General features: G+C 44.8%; 1 protein-coding gene across 2 annotated transcripts in view; it reads left to right on the forward strand.

Annotated features, from left to right (window-relative positions):
• LARS2 (leucyl-tRNA synthetase 2, mitochondrial) overlaps positions 1-26,771 on the forward strand; it is a 319,881-nt gene that overhangs the window by 74,048 nt on the left and 219,062 nt on the right. For both annotated transcript variants that reach the window (XM_077491589.1, XM_077491590.1), the window contains exon 5: positions 14,723-14,783. In XM_077491589.1, coding sequence (XP_077347715.1) covers positions 14,723-14,783 — 61 coding nt within the window. The remainder of the gene's footprint in view (positions 1-14,722; positions 14,784-26,771) is intronic.

A 26,771-nucleotide genomic window follows, 5' to 3' on the forward strand; every position in this document is an offset into this window, starting at 1 on the left:
TTGTAGTCACGATCGGTGTCTTTTTAACTCCCGGCGTGACGATTTTATTTCTAAGGATAACTTTTAAAAATGCAGTCCAGCAGTTTCCATTTTCACTGTGGGCGTTTGAAGCCCACAAGCATTTACTTCCTGGATGCGATGACGCTGTGCTCCCAGCATCCACCGCTCCATCTCGCTTCCTCTTGTCTCGTGTGCTATAGTGGTAATGGCAGATACAACTGCCTGCCCACTTTGAAAATGGCAATTTCGGACATGCCCTCGTCACGTGACCGGCGTCCTCCTTCCGAAATCTCACGAGATTTCGGCATGACTGTGTCCCCCACGGATTCTTGGGAAATAGCTAAAATAGTTCCCAGGGATCATTGCGAAGCCGATAAACACGCCTACTCCCACGGGAGGAGAGCCCGGAAGTCGGCATAAAGATTACAGATATAAGGTAAATACTGCATATTATTTTATTTCAATAGTCATATCTGCATCTATGGTCCAAAGCGATTTGGATAAGATGAACTTGCAATTTTGTGTACAAAACCGCTTTAAAGCATATGTAAACCCTAACAATGAACTTCTCTTATTTGCTATCTGGTGATCTGTGCAATATGCTATTGAATGTTTTTGTTATGTCAGTTTGACAAGTGCAACAAAATACCTGTCAGAAATTCAAGGCTCTCTTGTGTCATATGCATGCTTCCTCTGTTATGTCAAATAGTTTAATTAGCCCTAGATCTTTTCTTGGAGTACTTAAAGCGCAGCTTCACACAAGAGGGGAAGCTACCCTGGTGTGACATTTGCCACCTTTTCGGGGGGGGGGAGGGGGAGATACCTTTTGACAGATACCCGCTCCCACTATATGTTGATCTTGTCGTGGCCAAGTCACTCGGAAGTTCACCCCCCCACATACTTTAAATGTTCTAGGTCTGTACTTTGATTCCTTTTACATTCTTTGTTTGCTAGTAATAATTGTCAGAACATTATTTGTAAATGTTGGTCCTTATGTGCGGAAGTAATATTGCTGCCTAGGCTTTAACTACAAGAGGGCACATGCTGACAATAGACCTGAAGTGATATTTTATTCCCAGTTCATTTGCTAATAATTAACACATTTATGGTCTGCCCCTGATTTTCTCACTGGAGTGTTACTTTCCTAGATATCCTTCATCTGGGAAGGAAAATTTAATTCAACATACAATCATCACATGGCATGATTAGATTGTACCATCTTTATATGTAAATTCAAACTCTAGACCAATTTTATTAAGTCTAAAGCATGACAGAGTATATTTCAAATACTGTTTGGATAATTGGTTTTTCCTTTTAATGTGGTTTACGTAACATGGCAGTTTGCAGTCTGTGGAGTTGTAAACATTTACACTTTGTGCTTTTAGATTAAAAGTAATTGCTGTATATCTTACTGCAGATCTGTCAAAATTCTATTATTGTCTAGTATATTTACAGCCTTCAAGATTAAATATTCTGTTTGGGTAATTGCTGCTCTGGGTAAATTGTATTCTATTTTATGTGAAGTTGTGAGTTAAACTATGAGTCATGTAGCCTTGCCATGAAAGCCGCAACCTTCGAGAGCTACACAAAGCATAGAACTGAATGCACCATCAAGTATTCTGTATAAATTGTAAATTATTTCTTCATACTTCTTTATTTTATTCCTTGCCAGCATTTCTGTAGCAAATCCCAAAGTGGACCACATTCCTGATCTGCACAGGCTTCCTTCCATATGATCAAATTAAAGTCATAATTTGCCCATTTTGGGAACATCTTTCCCATTAAACTACTAAAACCAAGGGAGTGGCAGACAAAGAGTTGACCTGACTTATGCTGTGTATAAACAGCTTAAATGTTGGCTGAAATTCAAACCATGGGTAGCCCTGTTAGTACGACCCAGCTCAACAAACTTCAATCTGAAAATCAAAGACGTTATACGAAAAATTCTTGTTCGAACACTGACTGCAGTTAATAAAATTCAGTTACTTCTCGGGTATTCAAACGGCTGTGGGTGCAGTGGCTGATGGATTACAATATCTGGCAGTCGATGAATCAACTTGGGTACAATCAGCCTGCCCATAGATGGATCCAATCCTGGCTGGTCCCAGCTGAACCAGCCGAGATTCAAACCATCTATGGCCAACTTACGTTGAAATAATATGAGTTACCCATTCATCCACAACAACAAATTTTGTTTGTTAGAAACACAATCATTGCCTCCTACCTCAAGTGAAACTTTTTTTTTTAATTCTTTTTATTAGAAGTTTTTCACATAAAAGTTATAAACACAAAAAACGTATTAAACATTCAGCACTACCATTCAACAGCACCAGTGTACAATGTAGCTCCCAGATAAATGAAAGCAGTCATACTCCCAGAGCAAATAATGAAGAAAGAAGAATAAAAAATAAATATATAAAGGGTACATACAGCATAAGTACAGTAACCAACACTATATCCCCCTTGCTATAATGAGAGATATCAAAGCGCCCATAAAGACCCAGCATTTCGCTACAAAAAAAGGGCACCCCTAACCAGGGGGCAGTTAATCAGACACTGTGGAGCTATTTTCTATCCAACCACCCTATACCTTTTTAACCACTACAGATCCGCGCTATTGCCAAATGACGGCATTAGCGCGGACCTACATTTCCGGGACGACGTCTATTGACGTCGTCCCGGATACGAGCGGCCTGCGCGCCCCCTGAGGGGCGCGCGCGGCGCGCTCTGTGATCGGCGAGTCCGTGAGACTCGCCTGATCACCGATCCGTGCAAGGGGTCGATCCCGACCCCTTATCACGTGATCAGCTGTCAGCCAATGACAGCTGATCATGTGATAGAACGGAGCCGGTAATCGGCTATTATTCCTCCTCGCGCTGACAGCGCGAGGAGAGAAAAAAAAAGCCGATCACCGGCGGCCGTGATCGGGACATCAGTCCCGATCACGGCCAGCAATACAGCTGACCCCCTGCCAGTGCCCACCTGCCCACCGCCGTGCCATCCTGAATAAAAGTAAGTGCCCCCCATCAGTGCCCATAGTGCCCACAGTGCCACCTACAGTGCCACCCACAATGCCACCCACAGTGCCATCCAGCAGTGCCACCAACAGTGCCACCCACAGTGCCCACAATCTGCCTCAAAGGTGCTGCGACCCAGTGCCGCCCATCAGTGCCCAGCAGTGCCGCCCATCAGTGCCCAGCAGTGCCGCCCATCAGTGCCCAGCAGTGCCACCTATCAGAGCCACCTATCAGTGCCACCTATCAGTGCCCATCAGTCCCATCTATCAGTGGTACCTATCAGTGCCCATCCGTGCCACCCATCCGTGCCACTTATCCATGCCACCCATCCATGCCATCTTATCTGTGCCCATCTTTGCCCATCAGTGCCGCCTTATCTGTGCCCATCGGTGCCGCCTTATCTGTGCCTATTAGTGCCGCCTTAACTATGCCTATCAGTGCCCACCAGTGCAGCCTATCAGTGCCCACCAATGCAGCCCATCAGTGCCCACCAATGCAGCCCATCAGTGCCCACCAATGCAGCCCATCAGTGCCCACCAATGCAGCCATCAGTGCCGCCTAATCAGCGCACTTCAATGAAGGAGAAAAATGACCCGTTTGCAAAATTTTATAACAAACTATTAAAACATGATTTTTTTTTGCATCTTTTTTTGTTTGTTTAGCAAAAAATAAAACTCCGAGCTGTAACTAAATACCACCAAAAGAAAGTTCTATTTGTGGGAAAAAAATGATAAAAATTTCATTTGGGTACAGTGTTGTATGCCCGCGCAATTGTCATTCAAAGTGCATCAGCGCTGAAAGCTGAAAATTGGTCTGGGACTGAGGGGGGTTTAAGTGCCCAGTAAGCAAGTGGTTAAACTTATCAGGGACCCCTCTGTTTCGATATGTGGCTTCATACAATGGCAAAGCCTTATTTATCAATGCCTTCCAGGCCATTATGGTGGGGGCTGTCGGTTTCTTCCAGGACAAAATAATAATTTTGCTTGCATAACACAGGAGCAGGGTGAGCAAAGTGCAAATTACCTGCTTGGGTACCAACATATCTACCAGGCCTAATAGACAGACCTCTATAGACGGTCTTATAGCGATTGTCGTGACTGACCCAACACTGTCCACCACTTCCACCCAGAACTGCCAGATTTGCGGACGATGCCAAAAAATGTGCAGAAAATCTGCTCCATGGGCATCGCACCTCCAACAGTTCAAAGGATGAGCAGGGAAAATCCTCGTAAATAATTCCTTATAAAATAATAGACAGGGCTTTAGGTAGATCTTTAGCTCTGAGCAGCCACTCTAGGTCCCCAACCAGCACCTTCAGATTGGAAGACCCACATTGGGCAGAAAAATAATGCCTAAACTGGAGAAAATGGAACAAGTGCGAGTTTAGGAGCCCGTATCTACTTTTAAGCTCACGAATGTCAAGATCCCATTTCCGACCACTGCTCCTATTGTTTTAATCCCATATCTGGTCCAAGTGACTGGATCTGAATATGAGAAAAAAAATAAAACAGCCAAGGATTATACCAGAGGGGAGTATGTGGAGACACCACACCTCTTCGGAGTTGAGCCCCTCCAGCCAAATCCCACGCTCGGATGACTGACCACATGGACCCTGTAAGGGTATAGGGAACCCCCTCCTCCACCACGCTAAGAAATACCTGGCAAAAATGGGTACTGCCAAGCCCCCCTTCTTTCCAGGGCTGTTGCAACACTTGTAATCTAACATGAGGTGTTCCCCCATCCCAGAGGAAATCCAAAATGATTCTATCAACAGTCTGGAAAAAATATGCTTGGGTATCCAAACTGGAAAATTCCTGAAGATGTACACAAATAAGGGGATAAATTTCATTTTCAGCAGATTAATTCTACTGATCAGGGTTAACGGTAGGCTGTGCCAGGCTTGCGTGCGATGAGTTTGTATAATCGGAGTAACATTAAGAGGGATACAATCCAAAACTGATTGTCAGATAATTAAGCCCAAATATTTTACCTGATCAATCCACTGCAGTGGGAAGTCTATCGGGGTTGGAGATGGGACCTGCAATGGTCACATTTGTGACTCACCCAGTTTACCTTAAGACCAGAAAACTGAGAGAAGCTATCTAAGATGGATAAAGCTGAGGCTAACCAGTGGTCCTGATCTCCCAGGAATAGTACCAAATCATCGGCATATAGTGCCGTTTTTTCCTCCAACACTCTGACATGTATCCTCTTCACCACAGAAGACACACGTAAGGCTACAGCCACGGGTTCTATAAGTAACTAATAATAAACCAGGGGATAGAGGACATCCCTGGCGTGTCCCCCTAGATACCGGGAAGAAATCCCAAATTATCCCATTAAGTTTAACCGCCATAACTGGGAAATGATATAATGGATTAATCCATTCACAAAATGTGAGACCAAAGCCAAACCTCCATAGTACTGCTTGCATGCAATTCCAGTCTACGGAATCAAAGGCTTTTTCCAAATCCAAAAAGACTAATGCCCCGTACACATGATCCGAATATCGTACGACCGTTTTCGGTTAATAATCGCAAGTAGAAATTGAATAGCTAAATAAAGTCATGAAAATTCTCGTACGATAGGAAAAAAATAAATTGGAAGTGATGTTATGTGTTGTAATGTATTTGTATTGTATTTTCGGACGACAACTATACTGACTAAAGGAAAATCTTACGAATTGAAATTTCCATGCATGTCCGATCTAATAGGATGAACGGTCGTGATCGGATGTCGAAAGTAGTGTACACACGATCTGAAAATCGTACGATCCTTCCTCGGACGACCGTTTTGGTACGATATTCAGATCGCGTGTACAGGCCATACGATTCTCCCCTTAGTAATCTCAGGGCCCAACTGTAGATGAGTATAAATTACCCTTTTCAAATTAATATCAGTGGCCTTACATGGCATAAACGCCATCTGGTCTTCAAATACTGAATGTGATATAACTGACATGAGTCTGTTGGTCAGCATTTTTTTGAGGATTTTGAAATTCATATTTAATTGTGAAATTGGCTGATATGAATCTCAGTGCTTATGGGATCCTTATCAGGCTTGGCTATGAGAACAATATATGCTTCGTACAGTGAGGGAGGCAATTGACCTGTCTTCAAACACTCCCAATAAAGGGTTAACAAACCTGGTGAGAGTAAATCTAAATGTTGTTGGTACCACCCCATCTGGTCCTGGTGCCTTACGGTTGGGAAAGGAGCCCACCGCTGCAGCAAGTTTCTCCGCCTTGAAAGGTACATGCACTAGCTCAGATACCTCCAAAGGTAAAGTGGGAAGATGGAGTGGTTCCAAGAGTGCCCTCATGTGCAACTTTGACACTATATGAGTAGCATACAGTGTGTGTTAAAAAAGCAATATAATTTCAAAGTAAATGTTAACCCCTTGCCAACCAGCGCACGACGATATACGTCGGCACAATGGCATGGCTGGGCAAATGGGAGTACAGGTATGTCTCCTTCAATTCGCCGCATAGTGAGCACGCATGCGACCGCCGCGTACTCAGTGAGCGTGCCCACGGGTCCAATGGATGAAGTGGTTAAAAGCTACATCTAACTATTTTAAAAATGTGTCTTGCTGATTCCTATATAATGAAAAAAATCAATACTTTTTTAATTAACATATTTTTAAGACTGTATAGAGAACAAGAAATAATTAGCCTGTATTTTTGTGCTGATTTTATATGTGCATATAGTTTGATGTTTATACTGGAAATCTAAAAAATCCTCTTGTGGTCAGATATTTTTTACTATTATTAGTCTTTACAGAAGAGCAGCATATTCTGCAACAATCTGTAGTATGGATAAATCATAAAATAATTGCACAATATATCATTAAACTCATTTGGAAGACACAAATCAGTGCAGCTCTGTATTCCTTAATAAGTCCTTACATTTATTTATTTTTAATTAAATGTAAGCAATGTAAAGCCTGGCACACACTTATTTTTTTATTCAACCCAGCAGGTTGAATGCAAAAAAACTGACAGCTCAAATCAGAGCCGCTGTACTAACAGTCTGATGTTAGTACTGCAAACTCCCTTGCTGAGCTGTTGTGTTCTGACAGGGGGCTCCCCACCAGAACACTCCGGTCAGTGCTCTCAACCATTGGCTGAGAGTGCTGATCGGGAGCCAGTTGGCTGCTGGTGTTCCAGCACACTCAACCCACGGAAGCTTCTGTCAGACTGACGGACATACACATGGGCTGAATGTCTGATGGTTTTCATTGAACCGGCTGATGTCTCTGGATATTCAGCCAGTGTGTACTAGGCATTAGCCCTTGAATTTGTCTTGATATCCACTTCCTGAAGCCCCTGCAAAGTAGATCTCAGATTGCAAGAAGAAGGAGCACAAGTAGTTTATCAGTTGTGCAAACAGGTGACGAGAGCAAAGTAACCGAGCGTTGAGCTAACCATTCTGCTGCTTCTCCTTTCATTGTCCAGTGCAGGCTAGAGGTAGGGAGTAGACCTGTCGGTGTAACACAACTCTAGCAGCAGTGCCACTTAACAGTGCCCATCAGTGCCGCCTATCAGTGTCCATAAGTGTGGCATATTAGTGCCTCCTCATTAGTTCCACCTCCTCAGTGCCACCTCAGCAAATTCTTGGCAGGTATACCAACTCTCATACAGTCATGGCCAAAAATATTGTCATCCCCGTTTAGGCATTCTCATGTTTATTTCTTTTGTTTGTATTGGTATGACACAAAAAGTGGGGAAACAAAAAAGCCAAATCTAACAAATTCCGCACAAATGAAATGAATCGCTTCTTACACTTCTCTACTGAATTTTGGACCATTCTTCATTCGCCAACTGCTCCAGGTCTCCCAGATTGTAAGGGTTCCTTTTCCCAACTGCTGTTTTGAGATCTCTCCGCAGGTGCTCTATGGAATTTAGATCTGGACTCAATGCTGGCCAGTTCAGTACTCTCCCGCTCTTAAACCATTTCTGGTTGCTTTTTGACGTGTGCTTTGGGTCATTGTCCTGCTGTAAGACCCATGACTTCTGACAGTGACTCAACTTTCTGAGACTGGACCCTACATTGCAACCCAGGATTTCATAATGCCATGCACACGGTCAGGTCATCCAGTGCCTAAAGCAGCAAAGCAACCCCAAAACAGTGAATCTCTACCATGTTTGACTGTAGGGACTGTATTCTTTTCTTTAAAGGCCTCATTTCATTTTCTGAAAACAGCAGAATGATGGGCTTTACTAAAAAGCTGTATTTTTGTTTCATCTGTCCACAGCACATTCTCCCAAAAGGATTTTGGCTTCCTTAGGTAAGTTTTGCCAAACTCCAATCTGGCTTTTTTATGTTTCTGTGTCAGCAGTGGGATCCTCTTGAGTCCCCTACCATAGCATCTCTTTAAATTCAAATGGCGACATATTGTGCAAGCTGGCACAGACCCTGTGCCTAAAGGTCAGCTCGAATTTGTCTGGAAGTTGATCGAGGTTCTTTATCCACCATTCGAACACCATTCTGTTGTTGCAATCTTTGATCAACTTTTCTCTTTCGTCCACGTCCAGGGAGATTAGCTACAGTACCATGGGCTGTAAACTTTTCACACGATGTTGTGCACAGTAGACACAGGAACATGAAGATCTCTAGAGATGGACTTTTGACCTTAGATTGTCCATGCTTTTGCACAATTTTTGTACTCCATGCTCCGTGTGACACACAGAGACACACAACACAAAGGTTGAGCCAATTTTTCACCATTTTAACTGGTTGCCAATGTGATTTCTATATTGTCAGCACCTGTTAACCACTTGCCTACAGGGCACTTATACCCCCTTCCTGCCCAGGCCATTTTTCAGCTTTCAGCACTGTTGTACTTTGAATGACAATTGCGCGGTCATGCTATACTGTACCCAAACATTATTTTTTTATGATTTTCTTCACACAAATAGAGCTTTCTTTTGGTGGTATTTAATCACTGCTGGGTTTTTATTTTTTACTTAAAAAAAAAAAAAGACCAAAAATGTTGAAAAAAACTTTTTATTTACTTAGGTTCTGTCAGTAGTAAGTCATTTTTCTCCTTCACTGATGTGCTCTGAGGCAGCACTGATGGGCTGAACTGGTGGGCTTAGATGAAGTGGCACTTTCGGGCACTGATGAGGTGGCACTGAGGAGGTGAAACTAATGAGGAGGCACTAATATGCCACACTTATGGACACTGATGGGCACTGTTAAGTGGCACTGAGCACTAATAGGTGGCACTGGTGGGCACTGATAGGCATAACTGGTGGGCACTGATAAGTGGCACGGAAAGGCGGTACTGATGGGCACTGATGGACGACACACTGATGGCCATTGATTGACAGCAGTGATGAGTAGCACTGATAGGCGGCACTGATAGCCAGTACTGACTGGCATTGCTAATGGGCACTGATTGGTACCACTTGTGCGCAGTGGTGGGCACTGATTGGTGACACAGTTGGCGCTATATTGTAAACATGGTACTGATGATCAGTGCCCTGATTACATGTGGAGATGCCGCTGATCGGCTCTCCTCACCACACACTCTATCAGTGAGAGGCACGGAGCACCGATTACCGGCATCTCCGTGTTTACATGTGACCAGCTGTGATTGGACACAGCCGATCACATTGTTAAAGAGCCACGGACGCAGCTCTTTACAGAGATCGGGGTCGTGCAGTGTCCTAGCAACACAGCGTGGCCGTTCTGGGACGATGTCATATGAGGTCATCCCAGAACGAGAGCCGCACTGTCCTGCCGTTATTTGATGGTGGTTAGGCAGCAACTAGTTAATTGATACAAGTACGTTTATTTACAAATTACCGGAGCATCACAAATTTGGAATGCAATTATTACCTACAATTTTGAGACGGTGCCAATAATTTTGTCCAGTCAGTTTTTGGAGATCTGTGCGGAATGTGTCAGATTTGGCTTTTTGTTTCTCCACTTTTTGTGTCCTACCAATACAAACCAAAGAAATAAACATGAGAATGCCGAAACATTTGTAATTGCAACCATTTTCTGGGTGAAGTGGTGCATTAACTGACAGAAATGCAGGGGTGCCAATATTTTTGGCCATGACTGTATATGTATTTCACATGTGTATTTAGCAATTTGTCTGGAGTTTAGTTTCAGGAGAGCCGTGCCAACAAAAGCTTACACTTTAAAGCAAATGGGGGCAAAAGGGAGACAAGGAAAAGATGACTGTTTTGTAAAATATCGGCAATATCTAAAAGGCATTCTTGTTGAACAAAGGTAAACACATAGTCAAGTCTCTGTCCACTTTACATGGCGTTTTCGTGTACGGATTAATCTCCAAATTACATTTTTCTCCTCTGTAGACTTTTTTGCATATCTCACAAAGGCGTGACGCTTGTATATCATGGATCAGTGAAGCTACCAAAAATTGCAACTGGAAATAATTGCTTTTGTGTTAATGATTCTGAATAAATTATCTTTGTATTTGCTGAGTAGCAGATTAAATCTCTTTCTTTGTTTTGCCGCTTTTTTAGGTAAGCTTGGTTTCAATTCAGCGAGCTGGGGAAGGGAGCCGCTTAGTGTATACATAGCAAGCAATCTCTTCTGGGTTCAGATTGAGACATTTTTGATTGCCATGCTCATCTCTTTTCTTAACATGGAGATTGGCTTGAACAGTATTTGAATACAGAGTCAAAGGAACAATGAAATATGACTCATAGTTACAGGATACGCAAAGCACAGCTCACCTGCAATGCCCAGTTATTGTGGAGCAATGTGTACTTTAGACAGTCTGAAAATATCCAGCTATCACAGCCATTGTGTGTTTTGTGTTTTTTTTTGTACCAGCGGCATTTCATAAAGGATAAAGAAATCAGTTCCATGTTTCTGAGTAAAAATAATTCATATGTACTGAATAGATCTGCAGGAAAGATACCCAAATCAACACTGTCTGTCCTGAAATATTGACTACTTCAGTATTTTTAGTAAAGGAAACCTTTAATGAGAACAATAAATGTGTTATTTCAGCAGCCCCCAGAAAATGCTAATTGCCTGGTGGTTTCTGGCTTAGACAGTTTCAGTCACTAAAACTTGGCCATACATTATACCAGGGCTTGACAAATTCGCTTTGAATATAGGAGCCAGTTTTTCTAAATATTTTTTTACAGTTAAAAAATATGTTTCTTAATTCAACTCAAAGTCCCCTATGTGATTTTTTTGGTGACAGGTTCTCTTTAATGAGACTCCCAGGGTCTAAAAGACCCTACATGTCTCGTATGTGCTCCAGTGAATGTAATGCAATGCACATTGCTTCCTGTTCAATCACAAACTGAAAGCACAGAAAACACTGCTGTGATTTAGTACTGATCACTTACTGTGTTCATCCAGAGAAAGGGATGGGGTCAGTAAACATATGTTCATCACCATGTACCCGCCCTTCCTCCTGAGGATTAGTACTGCCGGGGGCAATCAGACAGGTGGGGAAGGAGGCAATCAGAGCAGTAGAGGGTAAAGAGACCAGAAGACATAAGAGCAGCAGGGGAGGCAGAAGAAACAGGACAGAGCAGCAGTGGTGGGGGGTGCATGAGCTTATGGTAGAAGGAGGAATGCAAGCGATGTAAGGCTTACTAAGCTGGCCAGCTGGAAGCAGGTCTGTGCCACCAGAGGCCTTACATAGCTGATAGCAAAAGGATTAAGCCAGTGTCTAGATATAATATTTAGAGCAGAAAATGGGGAGGTAAATAAACCCATTATAAATTATTTGTAAGGGCGAGGGATTATGGAGAATAGTGTACTGTGGGTCATCGTTCTAGTTGCCGCTAGGCAGCTCCAGCATGCGTTGGGGATAGAAGAATCCATTTTGGTTAAGACTGTAGGAGACAAGATAGGATCTTATAATTATGTTCTTTTGCCCTGGAGGAGAACATTTTGTGAATAAATATCAATATTTTATCTAAATCCAGTTCCCCTGAGAAGTGTTCATTTTTTTTTCTCCCAGATGGAAAGAAACTTTAGGGCCTGCAGACAAGTTTCCTGCAGCAAAAGTTGATATATTGTAGATATTGCGTGTTCAGGTCTATCTGTTTGAAGAAGTAACATTTCAAATCCCACTGAAGATCTGAAAAGCAAATCAGGTGGCATTAGAAATCTCACATAATGGGTCCATGGAGGATACTCCGGAGTCACTGAGTGTGCTGTCTGCTGTTTGAAAGCTATTTTCGCAAATTATCTGTGAATTTGCTGTCTGTTTTCTAGGGAAAACATAAGTACTTATCCAGTAGTTCATAAAGGAGAAGTCCAGCCTGAGCTTTTTAGGCTTGGCTTCTCCTCTGGGTCACAGGAGTGCAATTCGTTTTTCACTCCTGTGACCAGTTTCCAGCAGAGAGCGGTCTGAAATCCACTCTTCTGCTGACGTCACTACCATCAGTCGAGGCAGTGCATCATCCTGACGTCCTAAGTCTGGATCCGCCAGCTACCTTGATTGATGGCAGTCTTAGGGAGCCGCTGAGATGGTGTCTCCCCTCCACAGCTCAGCCCTCCAGTGAGCGGGGAGAAGCAGAGAGGAGAGACACTGACTGAAAGTCAGCAGCTCTCCTCTCGGGGATTTGTGAAAACCGAGCCATCTGCGGTGTTCAGTGGCTTGGTGCTAAGTGCAGAGACGGTGGGGGACAGCTGCAGCATTAGTCTGATGCTGTATCCACATAGGTAAGTACGAATCAAAAACAACATACTTCTCTTTTAATTTTTTGCCCATTTGCACCCTTAAAAAAGCCGTTTTTAACATCCCTACCCCCCTTTTTTTTATATTCATACTTACCTAGGTGGATGCAGCATCAGATCGATGCAGCTGTCCCCCAGCATCTCTGCACTGAGAAGCGAGCCTCCGAACACCGCTGGTGGCTTGGTTCTCACTCCTCCCTGAGAGGAGAGATGTTGCCTGTCAGTCAGCATCTCTTCTGCTCTATTCCTCCACGCTCATTAGAGCGCGGAGCTGTGAGGGGGCGGGAGCAGCCATCTCAACGGCTCGCTGTAACTGCCATCAGTCGAGGCAGCTGGCAGATCCAGACTTCGGAAGTCAAGATAATGCGATGCCTTCATCCCTTCAGCCTAAAAAGCTCAAGCTGGACTTCACCTTTAAAAAAAAGTTTTTAAAGTGGAAAAACACAAAGACAACCCGCCACACAGGGCAGAAGACAAAATGTAAAAAAAAAAAAAAAAGACTATAGAAGAAATAAAAGTACGAAATACACAATATTTAGACCCGAGTAAAAGATGTACCTAAATCAGCCATACAAATACAAAAGGTTAAAAGCAAATACACCTATGATAAGTCATATGGTGTCCTAAGATAAAGGAGGAAGCATATATTCCATGCATTGGGCTCAAATAGCATTATATTTATACATAGATTTTCTCAAATGATAAGTATGTATAAGTATTCTCTAGAGGTGCACCGAATGGAAATTCAGCATGCACTTGGCCGTAACCAAAAATGACAGTTAAAAAACAAAACAAAACCATATAGTTTTATATTAAATTGTATTATATACGACTTTTTAATTCATATCATGAATTTAAATGTCAGACATTATCAGCACCTTTTAGAGCAAGAATAGCTCAAGGAAAATACATCCCTTTAAAAATTCTATGTCTTCACACTGGTCCATTGTGCTTTTGTTTTGGTGTTAAAAACCAGAACAAGTTTCCCGTAGGGCTTTGCCCTCATCAAAGTAAACAAACATGTTCCAATAGAACCATGTTTTGGTATATTATTCCCGATGGTTCTAGTAAGGACTAAATATTACAGCTTGTTGATTTCATCCACCTTATGGCAGCCCACTTTTGTTAAAAAGCAAAAGGAATGTCCTCACAACATAAGGTTTCCCATGCAGGGGGTTTTCAGCTTCACACAAGACAGTGTTCAACAAAAATTCAGAGCCACCTGGCTCTCTTGCCAGCAGCACTGCTGCTCAGTCCAGTCTCCCAGGCCATGGGCTCCTCAGTCTAACCTTGCAGCCACTCACTGCACGGGGCTCACTCCTGGCCTCTGGGTAGAGTTGTCCCAGCTCCTTGGGCTTTCTCACCTCACAGACACTCAGGACGTCCTCCAGTCCCATCTGTGGACCCGCTAGTCACCTCAGCTTTCTTGGTCTCTTTGGATCCACGTAGTTGTCCTGACTTTCCTAGTTCTATGGGCAAGAAGTCCCCTCAACATAGGGTCTTGTCCCCCAAGAAAGGACAGGCTCCTGGCTGGAGCACACTGCTATCTCCACACAAGTCTTTGTGTCCAAATGGCACCAGCTGAGTTATACTCGTATCCAGCTTATAACAATCCTGCCCACCTGTGCACTCATGCAGGCTGTAGGCATCTAGCAAAGCCCAGACACTGGACTGAAGGTTCTGTCCCACTCAAGATGCTTTGGAACCTACAAGCCCCGATCTGTAACTACCAAATCCAGAGAAAACTTAAGATGCCATTTTCCTTGATCACAAACCCCCTGCTAGAGCTTCTCAAGCTGAATCTTTGAGAGTCCTGTGTCATTTCTTTCCTCATAACCTATATTCGCATTGTGGCAGAGCCCCGCACTGTCACAACTTGTAAATTTCTCTTTTTTTAGCCCCACAGGGCTTGTATTTTATACTGTTAAGGGTAAATGAAAAATGCAGTTAATTATTTTACAGTTATAAGTTAAACCACCCACCTGTGACCTACTCGTGTTGTTTATTTGTCTTTTGCAGTAATATTGAACACATGAGGCAACAGCTTGAAAAAATAGGCCTGTCGTTTAGCTGGGATAGGGTAAGTAAATTAGTTTATCTATCTCATCCTCATGTTAAAATGACCTGTGATGTAAATGGTCTGTCAATATTAGTTTTTTTTTTTTAAATACAGCATATCTGTGTATATGCTCTTTGTGTATGTATGTTCTCTATTCTGTACATGCTGTGTACACTCTGTGCTATTTATGCTCATGCTATATATAGTGTGTGTGTTGTGTGTTTTGTATGCTGTATATTTTATGTACTGTGTATCTGATCTGTGTTGTCTATACTGTATACACTGTGTAGGCAATGAGTGATGTGTAAGCTGTACAAGGGCCTACTGCCTTCACTTCCATTGTGTGCAGTTGCTCCAGAGTCAGGTGGCACACCCTTAGGCCACTTTCACAGACACATGTCCATTTTGACGGATTCTGCTTGCTCAGCAGGAATCGCTCTGTTGATCCCCACTGAGCTGGCGGATGACAGGTCCGTCTCTGCTCACTGTGCAGGGACGGACGGACCTGTCAAAGCTCTGCTCTCCTCTATGGGGGATTGGATGAAAACAGACTGGATGGAAAATAGGGTTTCCGGCTAGGTTCACACCATAGCGATGCGGGAACGCCGCGAATCCGCTGCGTTTTCCCGCATCGCATGCCTCCCGCCGGCAGTTCACACTGCCCTATGCGGACTGCTGGGAGTGTCAATGAAATGTTAATGACACCCCCAGATCCGTCCGCATATCGCAGTGCGATCTGCACACTCGCACAGGAATCGGATCGCATGGTGTGAACACCCATGCGATCCGATTCTGCTGCGGACCAAAAAAAGGGTCCCGTGCGAGTTTGCGGCGGGAGCGATGCGAATTCAGCCATACTATCTGTATGGCTGAACTCGCATCGCTACGGAGATCGGATGTGATTTGCACTGCAGTGCGGTGCGAATCACATCCGGATCTCTCACCCGCAGCGGTGTGAACCGGACCTCCATCCATCTGGATTCAGCAGATCGGAGCGGAGCGGATGTCAGCGGACATGTCCCCGATCCATAGACCTGCATGGAATGTCCGCTTAGGTCTGCCTAAAAAACTGACAGGCAGACCTGAACGGTCAGCATGTGTGAAAGGGGCCTTAGGCTTCATGTACATGGCACGTTTTTACAACCTCTCCTGAACGATTTAACTTGACAGATGAGTAACTGACGTTTTCCCGCTGACGCCCGCACCAACCATGTGTGAAAGGGGCCTTAGGGCAGAGGATGTAACATCTTTCTATAGCATTACAGTATTTTTTCTTGGTTATAACACTCAAGTCAAATACTTGGAAATGCTGTAGTTGGGCTTTAACGGTGAAGAGGCTAGATTATTATTGTCATCAGTTTTGCAGTCAAGGAAATGGCAGATATCCAAGACCTGGGACATTGTGTCTGACAGGCTAATCTAATGTATCCTTCGAACATCTGTTACTTGTATGATTGAACTTAGGCTCACCTAACCTCAAGGTTGAAAACTTTAGGCGTGTATAGCACGTAACATAAAATGTATTTCTGTATTTCGCAGCCAATAGCTAGCAAAATTAATATAATTTTTTTAGATGTTTTTATCGTGTACTGAATTTCCTGCTTTTTTTGTGGTGTCAAGCAGTTTTATCAGTGTCCAGATTTACTGTGAGCAACAGAATAGCTCCTCCATATTATGGAGATGAGGAGACTAGAAGTGTTCTGTAGTTCAAATCAGGAGCCAGCAGCCTAGGGTGGCAACAATACTTCTCCATTGATAAAGTAAGTTACTGGCAGGTTCGCTAGGTAAAAATATGGGAAAATTAAGCTTGAAAAAGACAAATATAATTTTGGGGGTAGACTTTGAAGTTATTAAAGAATGGCATGTAATCGGCCTAAAATAAATAAAAGAATGCAACCACATCATCTACAGGCAACTAGAACAATATCAAAGACCAGGGTAACCTCTAGAATGACAGTTGCAGGAGAAGATCAACAGTGACAAGTTACAAGAATGTTATCTTCTCATGTGCATTCTTTTTTCCTCTACAGCCTCCTAAAGCATGCATTTTACACCAGTGGTCATCAACACTGTCCTCAGGGCCCACTAACAGGCCAGGTTTTATGTATTACCTTGGGGAGATGCAGACTAGAATACTGCAATCACTGAGCAGCAAATGATATCACCTGTGATGTATTTCACTTATCTTGCAAACCTGGCCTGTTACATAGCACGTCTGAGCTCCAGAAGGCAGTGGAGATCTGATGTCACAAATGGCACAGTATAGAGCAGGGAGCTAAGTGTAATCTGAGACCTAAACAGAGGAAAAGGGCACATCCCTGGCTACACTGTCTCATAGGAAAACATGCACAACTGAGGCGTTTATTCACCAGTTGTGTGCTGGGGGGAGGGGGACAGAGCCATATCCTGTGTTTGCTTGTTGCAGGCATAGGCTGTCAGAATTGACTCTTGCAGATTGACAAAGAAGGAGACAGCAGACAGAAATCACACTCAGTGTTTTGGATCAAGGCAAGCACGCACTATAGAGGGATATGCTTTGTTCATTTTTAATTTCAGAGGTTTACAACAACTTTAAAGTGTAAGTAAACCCTCCTATCGTTTTCAGGCAAGGAAGTTGCCATCTTTGCCTCTGTTTAATATACAACTGCCATGATGCTGCACATGTGGCCAGTTATGACACCAGCCATTGGATGGTTTGACAGTTTGGTTGAGAGCACAACCAATGGGAGTGTTACATTTTTGGCACGTGCCAGAAATTAAACTTTTTTGAAACCGGTAAATGGATGGGTTTACTTCCATTTTAAGTGTACAGCTAAGAACCTTGTCCCTGTCCTGATGGTGGAAAAGACAGGAAAGACACAGCCGTTCTTGAGAGATTGAAAATGCAAAACTATTGATTGCCTGTCAAAGCTAAATAAGAGCTTGCAGCTTCTTGCATATATTGATTAGAAAGCACTGTGCTGTTGATACATGTTATAGCTGAGGTGTTCTTGTCGACGTACATTGTCCAACACATTTCTAATCAAACAATCAGATGCTATGGGGTCGAATAACTCAAACTGGAGAGTGGAAAATCTGGTGCAGCTCTGCATAAAAAACAATCGGGTGAGTTGTATTATGTCAGTAATGGATGGAACAGATTGTGATTTCCATAGTTTGGCAATCGAATGTCTGGTAGCCTTTTTTTTTTGGTTTAAGTTATCAACCAGCCTGAAAAGATTAGCAGATGAGACATATAATTGGGTGCTCCCCACAAGCTATACATAAGTACGAATACCAGATGATAATGTGATAATGGATCCACCTACTCTTAAAGCTGCACTCTATAATTCATATTTCTTCATACGCTGGATTGGTTGTCTAGAGAGCACAGTATATGTCTCTAACTGTACACCTATGCTCCTATTATTTCTCTTATATTCTCCGACCGACACAGCTCCTCTCTTAGCCATTGGGTTGTTATGCCGACTACTAGGAGAATATTAAGCATTACTTGTTATGTAACACTCAGAACTCTTTAGTTCCGCCCAGGGGGCGGTCCCTTGGGCAACAACCCTCCAGCCTGCCAGGCAGTCATCAGTCTTATTTTGCCGAGTGAAGGAGAAGGACCATCGGTCCGTGCTTTTTTCTGCAGAAGCGGGACTTTTTGCGCAAGATGATTGATCCTGTGATCTGCTATCAACAGCCGGCTAGGTGACAGGCTGGATACTCTTATCCTTGTAGTCTCCCTAGTCTGGCCATCAAGCGTGTGCAGGCCGCAGCTACGCGCTAGGCAGGCCACGACGAAACCTCAGCTCCAGAGGTGGTCGGTGAGCCTTTATGCTCCGGGGCATATATATGACCGGGCTACTGATGTCTGCATCACAGTATGCCGGGCCAGCAGCCACCCTGTACTGATCAGTGAGTGGCTCTGTGATGGAATGTCTCCCAGCTCTTCAGGACTGGTAAGTACGGCTCCTAGTAGTAGCCCCCTGCCTCGGCGGGGCTGAGCAGCTGGGCATTCCCTGGGAGGTCGATTCGGGGGTCCCTCACCTCCCTCTCTTCTCTCCCTGTCCCCCTCTTCCTCCCCCTTTCCATTTGTGGATGCTGCTGAGCGGTGTGTGTGTCTATGCAGGGGCTCTCACCTTGGGGGGGGGGGATTACGCTGGCTAGCTGTGTCCTGGGTCCTGTTCTTCATGCCCCTGGAAGGTGTCTGTGAGGCTATGCTGGTGTCCTGCGCAGCGGTGTGCTCACCGCCATTGTTTTCTCCCTGTACCTCATGGATCTGCATTCGGCGGCCATTTTAGGTGTGGGCAAGGGCAGCATGCTCTCCTGGGCTTCGGCTGCCGTTTTCCTTGTGATTGTTCCAATTCCGGACACCGGCGGCCATTTTCTTGAAGCCTGAACACTTTTTTTAGTGTTCTCTAGCAGCAGCATGTGCTCCTGTGCTCTCACAGCCATTTTCCCTGTGTTTTATGTCCTTGTGCTGGACGCTGGGCAGCCATTTTCTTGAAGCCTAAGCACACTTCAGAGTGGTTTTAGCACCATTTGCAGCTGCATCCACCGACACAGCAGTTTCCTCTGCACCTGGGAACCAACAGAGACTACAGGCACCACCTGCTGGATAGCGCAGAACCCCTCAGGGTGGTGAGTCCTGCAGGAGAGAGCCCCTCAGCCAGCGGCAGTAAGGAGGGTGGGACTGTCACTGTCCTAAGTCCCCTTCGGGTGGAGACAGGGTAGGGTCAGCGTGGCTTCAGAAACTGGTGTTTCTTCCCCCGAAATCCAGGAAATTATAACCGGGTCACCTTCGGACTGCGCAGTGCCCCGGGACACTCTGATGGCAGTCCTCAATTCGTTCGTTGCCAAGATGGAGAAGGCACGTGGGCAAAAGGGTGCAAAAAAGCGGCCCCTGCCCCCCCCCCCCCATCCTCTGGGGAGGGCTCTGACGCAGACTCGGGTCCAGCTGAGACTGGTGACCCCTGTTCTGTCTTGTCAGATGACCAGGACCGTTCAGACAGTGAGGATGAGTCACCGTCCGGGTCCGTGCGCGACAAAGCGCTTGTTGAAGCACTTATCACAGCTGTGCGTGATACCCTGAAGATTCAGGAGCCAGCAGATCCCTCTGCTGATGTAGAGGTCCCTTTTGGGTCCCGCAAGCCAGCACGTTCACCTAAGGAGTTCCCGTATGTGACTTATTTTGACAAGTTAATTTACAAGGAATGGGGTTGCCCGCAATGGACCGTTTTGGTCCCCAAATCCATGGCGGTACATTACCCCTTTGAGGAGAGCCTTCTCAAGAAGTGGTCGGCTCCTCCGGTCGTGGACCCCCCCAGTATCCAGGTTAAATAAAGTAACCACTATCCCGGTAGAGGGGGCTCCTGCATTTAAGGATCCAACGGACAGGAAGGCCGAGGCAGTGGTTTGTTCCTTGTTTACAGTGGTGGGGTCCACCGTGCGACCAGTACTGGCATCCGCACATGTGTCGCAGACACTGAGTAGGCAAAACTGTTGCACCGCGAATTGGGAGAGCAACAGGCCTCTCCTGTCTCCGTGGAACTAGCAGACCAACTAGTGCAAGGCCTTAAGTACGTTTGTGACGCAGCCCTGGATGCTCTTCCTCCGTTATCCAGGGCTTCAGTGTCTGCAGTGTTGCTGAGGCGCCTGATTTGGTTAAAATGCTGGTCTGCTGACAAGACATCCAAGAAAGCCCTGACGGATCTACTCTTCCTTGGCGACCGGCTTTTTGGAGCCTCATTGGATGACATTATTAAAAATGCTACTGGTAGTAAGAGTACCTTACTCCCACAGACCAGGAAGGCTAAGGAGCCACGCTGTAGGCAAGGGCCCTCTTTTTCCACTCACAAAGGGCTTTTTCAACTGCCCGGAGCTTCAGATAAACCTCCCCAGCCTGACAGGACGACCACGGAAGGACAAAAACGGCCCTGGAACCACAAGCCTGCGAACAAAAGTGCTACCGCATGAAGGTTTGTCCCCACCCATGTCTCGGGTGGGGGGATCGCCTTCGGGAGTTTGCAGCCTGGTGGTCCAATCTTGGACCTAAAAGCCCTCAATCACTTTGTGAAAGTGCAGAGGTTCAACATGGAATCAGTTCACTCAGTAGTCGCTGCACTCCATCAAGGGGACTCCTTGGCGCCCTTAGACATCCAGGATGCATACCTGCACATACCCATATGCCTTCGGCATCAAAAGTTTCTGCGATTTGCAGTCGGGGAAGCCCACTACCAGTTTGTGGCTCTGCCTTTTGTTCTGGCATCAGCCCCCGAGTCTTTACCAAGGTATTGGCTCCAGTTTTGGCGTTGCTGCAGCAACGTGGGATCACGATCGTGGAATACCTAGATGATCTCCTCCTGACGGCATCTTCCGCCTCAGAATTAGAGGAGGCTGTGGCGATCACCATGCAGACCCTGCAAAAATGTGGGTGGCTGTTGAACCTAAAGAAGTCGGTGATTGTACCGGCCCAGCGTCTGGAGTACCTGGGCTTGCTGCTGGACTCCAGGGAAGCGATAGTTTTTCTTCCTTCAGACAAACTGCAGACTCTCAGATCCTCGGTAAAACTGCTGATGGAACCCGCAAGTGGTCGTCGCTCCGCTTCTGCATGTGAGTCCCGGGACTCATGGTAGTCTCCTTCGAGGCAGTACCATATGCCCAGTTCCACACCAGAGTCCTGCAGAAGGAGATTTTGACAAAGTGGGACAGTTCTCAGTTGTTCCTGGATCGGCAGATCCAGGTGAGCCAGTCAGTCAGGGATTCCCTGAACTGGTGGCTGAGGTCCCCCCTGATTCAGTCCGGGAAGTCATTCCTACCTCTGAAGTGAACAGTAATCACAACGGACGCCAGCCTATCTGGCTGGGGTGGAGTGATGGGGGTTCAGTCGGGTCAGGGCCTCTGGTCGGCAGAAGAATCCAAGTTGCCGATCAATCTGCTCGAGCTAAGAACGATCAGGCTATGCCTCTCCACATGGTCGATGAGACTTTAGGGGTGTCCGTTCAGGAATCAGCCAGACAACGCTGTGGCATACGTCAATCACCAAGGGGGAACAAGAAGCTCAGCCGCCGCACAGGAGTTCGCTCACCTAATTCGGTGGGCAGAGCGACACGTACTGGCCCTGTCGGCCATTTACATCCCGGGAGTGGAGAACTGGCAGGCGGACTATTTGAGTCTTCAGATGCTGGACCCAGGAGAGTGGGCATTGCATCTGGAGGTATTCAGGCTACTGTGCCTGAGGTGGGGCACACCAGACGTGGATCTGCTGGCCTCCCGTCTCAATCTGAAGGTGCCGAGATTCATATAAGAGATCCTTGGGCAGCCGCGTCAGACGCGCTGGTGGCTCCGTGGGATCAGTACCAGCTGATCTACGCCTTTCCTCCACTGAAACTGTTACCACATCTGCTCCGCAGAGTGGAAGTCGAGGGGATCCCAGTGATTCTGGTTGCCCCAGATTGGCCTCAGCGTCCTTGGTATGCAGACCTAGTGCGCCTGGTGGCGGACGCCCCATGGTGACTGCGGTTACGAGAGGACCTTCTGTCTCAAGGTCCGATTCTCCATCCTGTTTTACCATCGTTGGCTTTAACGCCATAGCTATTGAGAGCCAGGTGTTGAGGAACCGGGGTCTGTCGGACTCGGTGAGCCCAACTATGTTGAGGGCACGGAAATCTTCTTCTCGGAAGATATATCATCGTACCTGGAAGGCTTACATCTCCATGTGTGAGGATAAAGGATGGCACCCGCACTCCTTTTCTATATCCAGGATCCTGCTGTTTCTTCAGCAAGGAGTAGACCAGAAATTGGCGTTAAGCACCATTAAGGGGCAAACATCAGCCTTGGCTGTCTTTTTTCAGCGACCCCTGGCATCTCACTCATTAGTGAGTATCTTTGTTCAGGGGGTGCGACATGTAGTCCCTCCGGTGCGTCCACCGTTACCCCCATGGGATCTGAACCTGGTGTTATCGGCGCTTCAAAAAATGCTGTTTGAAAATATCAGGGAGATTCCCCTGTTGACTCTTTCCCAGAAAGTGGTCTTTCTAGTGGCCATCACATTGGCCAGGAAGGTTTTGGAACTGGCAGCCTTGTCCTGCAAGTCGCCTTATCTGGTTATCCACAAGGATAAGGTGGTGTAGCGTCCGCAACCTTCTTTTCTGCCGAAAGTGGTCTCCACTTTTCATATTAATGAGGACATTGTTTTACCATCTCTGTGTCCTAAGCCAAAACACCCTAAGGAAGTGGCCCTTCACGCTCTGGACGTGGTTTGGGCTCTTAAGGTGTATTTGTCTGCCACTGCTCCCTTTCGGAAGTAAGACTTGCTATTTGTTTCGGTGGCTGGTCCAAAGAAAGGCATGGCGGTCTCGTCGGCCACAATTTCTAGGTGGATCAGACAGATTGTAGTGCAAGCCTACGCCTTGAAGGGGCAGGTGCCCCCCTTTCTGGTCACGGCCCACCCCACAAGGGCATTCGGAACATCTTGGGCCTTCCGACACCAAGCGTCTGTCGCTCAGGTGTGTAAAGCGGCGACCTGGTCGTCTGTTTACCAAGTTTACCAAGTTCTACAAGGTAGACGTCAGTGCATCAGCTGATGCCTGTTTTGGCCGCAAAGTTTTGCAGGTGGCGTATAGTTGCAATTGAATATGCAATATATTTTATTTTTTTCTGGTTTTTCGATAAAAACGCAGTACCGTTAAGTTAATGTGCTGTTGCATTACATTCCGCAGTTTTTGGTGCGGTTGTGAGTAGTCACTCCTGTTGAGGGTACCCTGGTTTTTGTGTTGGATTTCTCCACGCATTGTTGCTTTTTTGTGGGTAAAGTTTAACTAGTTCCCACTTGCCATAGTGGATGAAGTTTTCTATGCTGTTTTCCCACCCCTCTTTGGCACTGCTTGGGGACGTCCCAATGGCTAAGAGAGGAGCTGTGTCGGTCGGTGAATATAAGAGAAAATAGGATTTTTTGTACTCACCGTAAAATCCTTTTCTCTGTAATTCACAGACCGACACAGCACCCGCCCCTCCCTTTTCTCTTTACGTTATATTGCTTGTTGACATACTGATGAATGCATGGCAGGCTGGAGGGTTGTTGCCCAAGGGACCGCCCCCTGGGCGGAACTAAAGAGTTCTGAGTGTTACATAACAAGTAATGCCTAGTATTCTCCTAGTAGTGGGCATAACAACCCATTGCCTAAGAGAGGAGCTGTGTCGGTTGGTGAATTACAGAGAAAAGGATTTTACGGTACAAAAAATCCTATTTTTTTGAATGTTTGTGTTTCTCTAATGTTATGTAATGAAAAACTTAATAAAAATTATTGAAAAAACAATCAGGTACCAGTTTTTTTTTTTTTTTGTCAAAGCTTAATTGAACAAGCTAAAGTTAGAAGCTGATTGGTTTCTTTAAAAAGCTGCACCAAATTTTGCACTCTCCAGTTTTAGAAAATCAACCCTATTGTGAGTGAGACGCTTAGGAGTAAACTCGAATTTTATGGGTTAAACATTCAGACTGCCACATAACTTTTTTCCCCTAAATCTCTTTACTTAGCAACACTCTTGCAGAAAGTGTCATTATTGTCCTCTGTGAATGTCACTGCTTACAATAGATCTGCAAGTGTGTAGGAAGTACATCTTGCAAACTAGCAGTTCCTCTAGCACAGCGTGATATCGGTAACATTCAAGTCACTCATACAATGCCATTGTATCTCCATGCTGTCTCTGCTGTTTACTTTATATGACAGTAACGCCAAGCAGAATCAGCTTATTGTATTCTCGCAGGAGCTTGCAGACTGGAACATACTGTCAGTACAAAATAATTTTCCTGTTAAGTGTTCACATTACATTATGTGCCTGCCACTCGAAAATTTCCTGTCACACATTGCAAGGAGAGATACAGTTATCTGTATGCATGTAAAGTGGTTGTCAGTCTAACCTGGAGCATGGAAATGTGTGCCGGTGATTTGTAAATAAGCAACAAGACCATTGTCAAACAGAGCAGATTTGATTATGCTCATTCTTCTTAGATCAGCATTGACAAAAGTTTTTCTTAGGCATATATATATATATATATATATATATATATATATATATATATATATATATATATATATATATATATTATGCAAATGCACATCTTTGCACAATATACAATGGATTTCACTTGAAATGGGAAATTAAATTTAGTATTTTCCATTTCAATGTATTAAATAGATCAGCATAGGTGGAATTATGATGGACCAAAGAAGCTTCGTAAGGAAAACATATTTTTATTTAAGGCCATTTTTAGAATAGAGTGCCAACAAAATATTGAATTGCCAAAAGGTTTGCTATTTAGCTTTGGTTGTATTAAAACATTTTTTAAGATAGCAGGTAACCAAAATGGTACTTTTACGAGCTTAGCTTTTTTTTATATTATAAGAAAACGATCTTAGATGACGTTCATGCATCTGTGCCTCTCCCCTACCCATTTGTAACACCATCCATATCAGTGGCGGCTGGTGCGCATAAGTTTTGGGGGGTTACAAACGAACTGAAAAATTCTGAAATATGCTGAAACAAATACATCAATTGCAGCCACTGTACCATCAAATGCAGCTACTGAGCTCATCAAATGCAGCTACTGAACCCATCATATGCAGCCAACTGTGCCCATCATGTGCAGCCTCTGTGCCCAGAAAATGCAGCCAAGTGTGTCCATCATATGCAGCCAACTATTCCCATAATTTGCAGCCACTGTGCCCCCTACCCACTGTCTGCCCAGCACTTACCCCATCGTGGTGACAGTGGTGAGCTGTAAGATGAGTAGCGGGAGTCAGGCGATGGCTGCTGTGTCCTCTCTGCCTCTCTTCTTCCTGTTCTGCTAAGTGGCCAGTGGGCTCACCTCTGCCTTCAGCCAATCGGGTGACCTGTATTAGATCCGCACCTCCTGATTGGCAGAGAGGCGGTTCAGTGTTAGAAAAGCGAATATTCATTTGCTTTTCTGTTTCAAATTTCTTTATTTATTTTCCATACAGCAAAACATACTTACAAAACCCATTATACAACATCCATTATCACAAACATTTGTCTCAATATGAATACATCAATAAAAGAGTCTAAATAGTTATCTAATGTAACACTTACTAATTCTCCTTTTCCCATCCTCTACTTTCTTCATCCACCATTCACACACAAAACAACAACAAAAAAAGAAAGATTTTTGATTAACCCAAAATTTCCTCTCTCACTTCCCCCCCCCCCTTTATTCCTCCCATATCCCCTCTATCTCTCCCACCCCCCTCTATTCCTCCCATATCCCCTCTATCTCCCCCAGAGACTAGTTGTTCCCATCTGTTTACAAATATTCTATTATTGAGGACCAAAATTCTACCCACTTTTGCCATATTACTGGCATTTGATTTTTTATATAACCCTCTTCTCTTATCTGCTTTTCCATATGATATATTGATTCATTTGCTTTTCTAACACATCTGGGTGGACTGCAAGCACAATGCTCTGCACTCTCAGTTCACCTTTTTTGAAGCCTATTAGAGCTTATGGCTCTAATCAGGTGCTTCAAAAAAAAAAAAAACACCCACGATGCTGTAATTCAGGCTTCTGAAAAGGGTCCGGATGCCTGAATAGGGGGTGGCAGTGGCAGCTATGGATTGATTCATGCAATGCATTAATCTATCCATTTTACATAGAGGGGGTGGCTGGAGAGAGGGAGGGGCCCCTGTGCTCTCTTATCCGCCACTGATCCATATACATCCAAGGTAGGGAACATGGATAAGCTTTCCATTACCATACAGTTTTCCATCCCTATAGTAAGAGCGTTTGAAATAGTGGGATTCAGAAAGGAAGGGAAATAAACCACTTAGGGTCATTTTAAAAAGACATTGGTGTTTTGCACGGTACATAATTAAGGGTAAAGTAAAAAGTGTACTAAAACGCTGATATGAACTAATAAATAAATAAGTGACAAATACTAGAAGATGACCAAATAACATAGCTGCAATTATTGTGTATGTGAACTGATATCACACAAAAAGTGTTTAT

Source organism: Lithobates pipiens, unplaced genomic scaffold (assembly GCF_037356315.1).
Source record: "Lithobates pipiens isolate NorthernLeopardFrog02 unplaced genomic scaffold, aLitPip1_a1.2 Scaffold_19, whole genome shotgun sequence".
Lineage (NCBI taxonomy): Eukaryota > Metazoa > Chordata > Amphibia > Anura > Ranidae > Lithobates > Lithobates pipiens.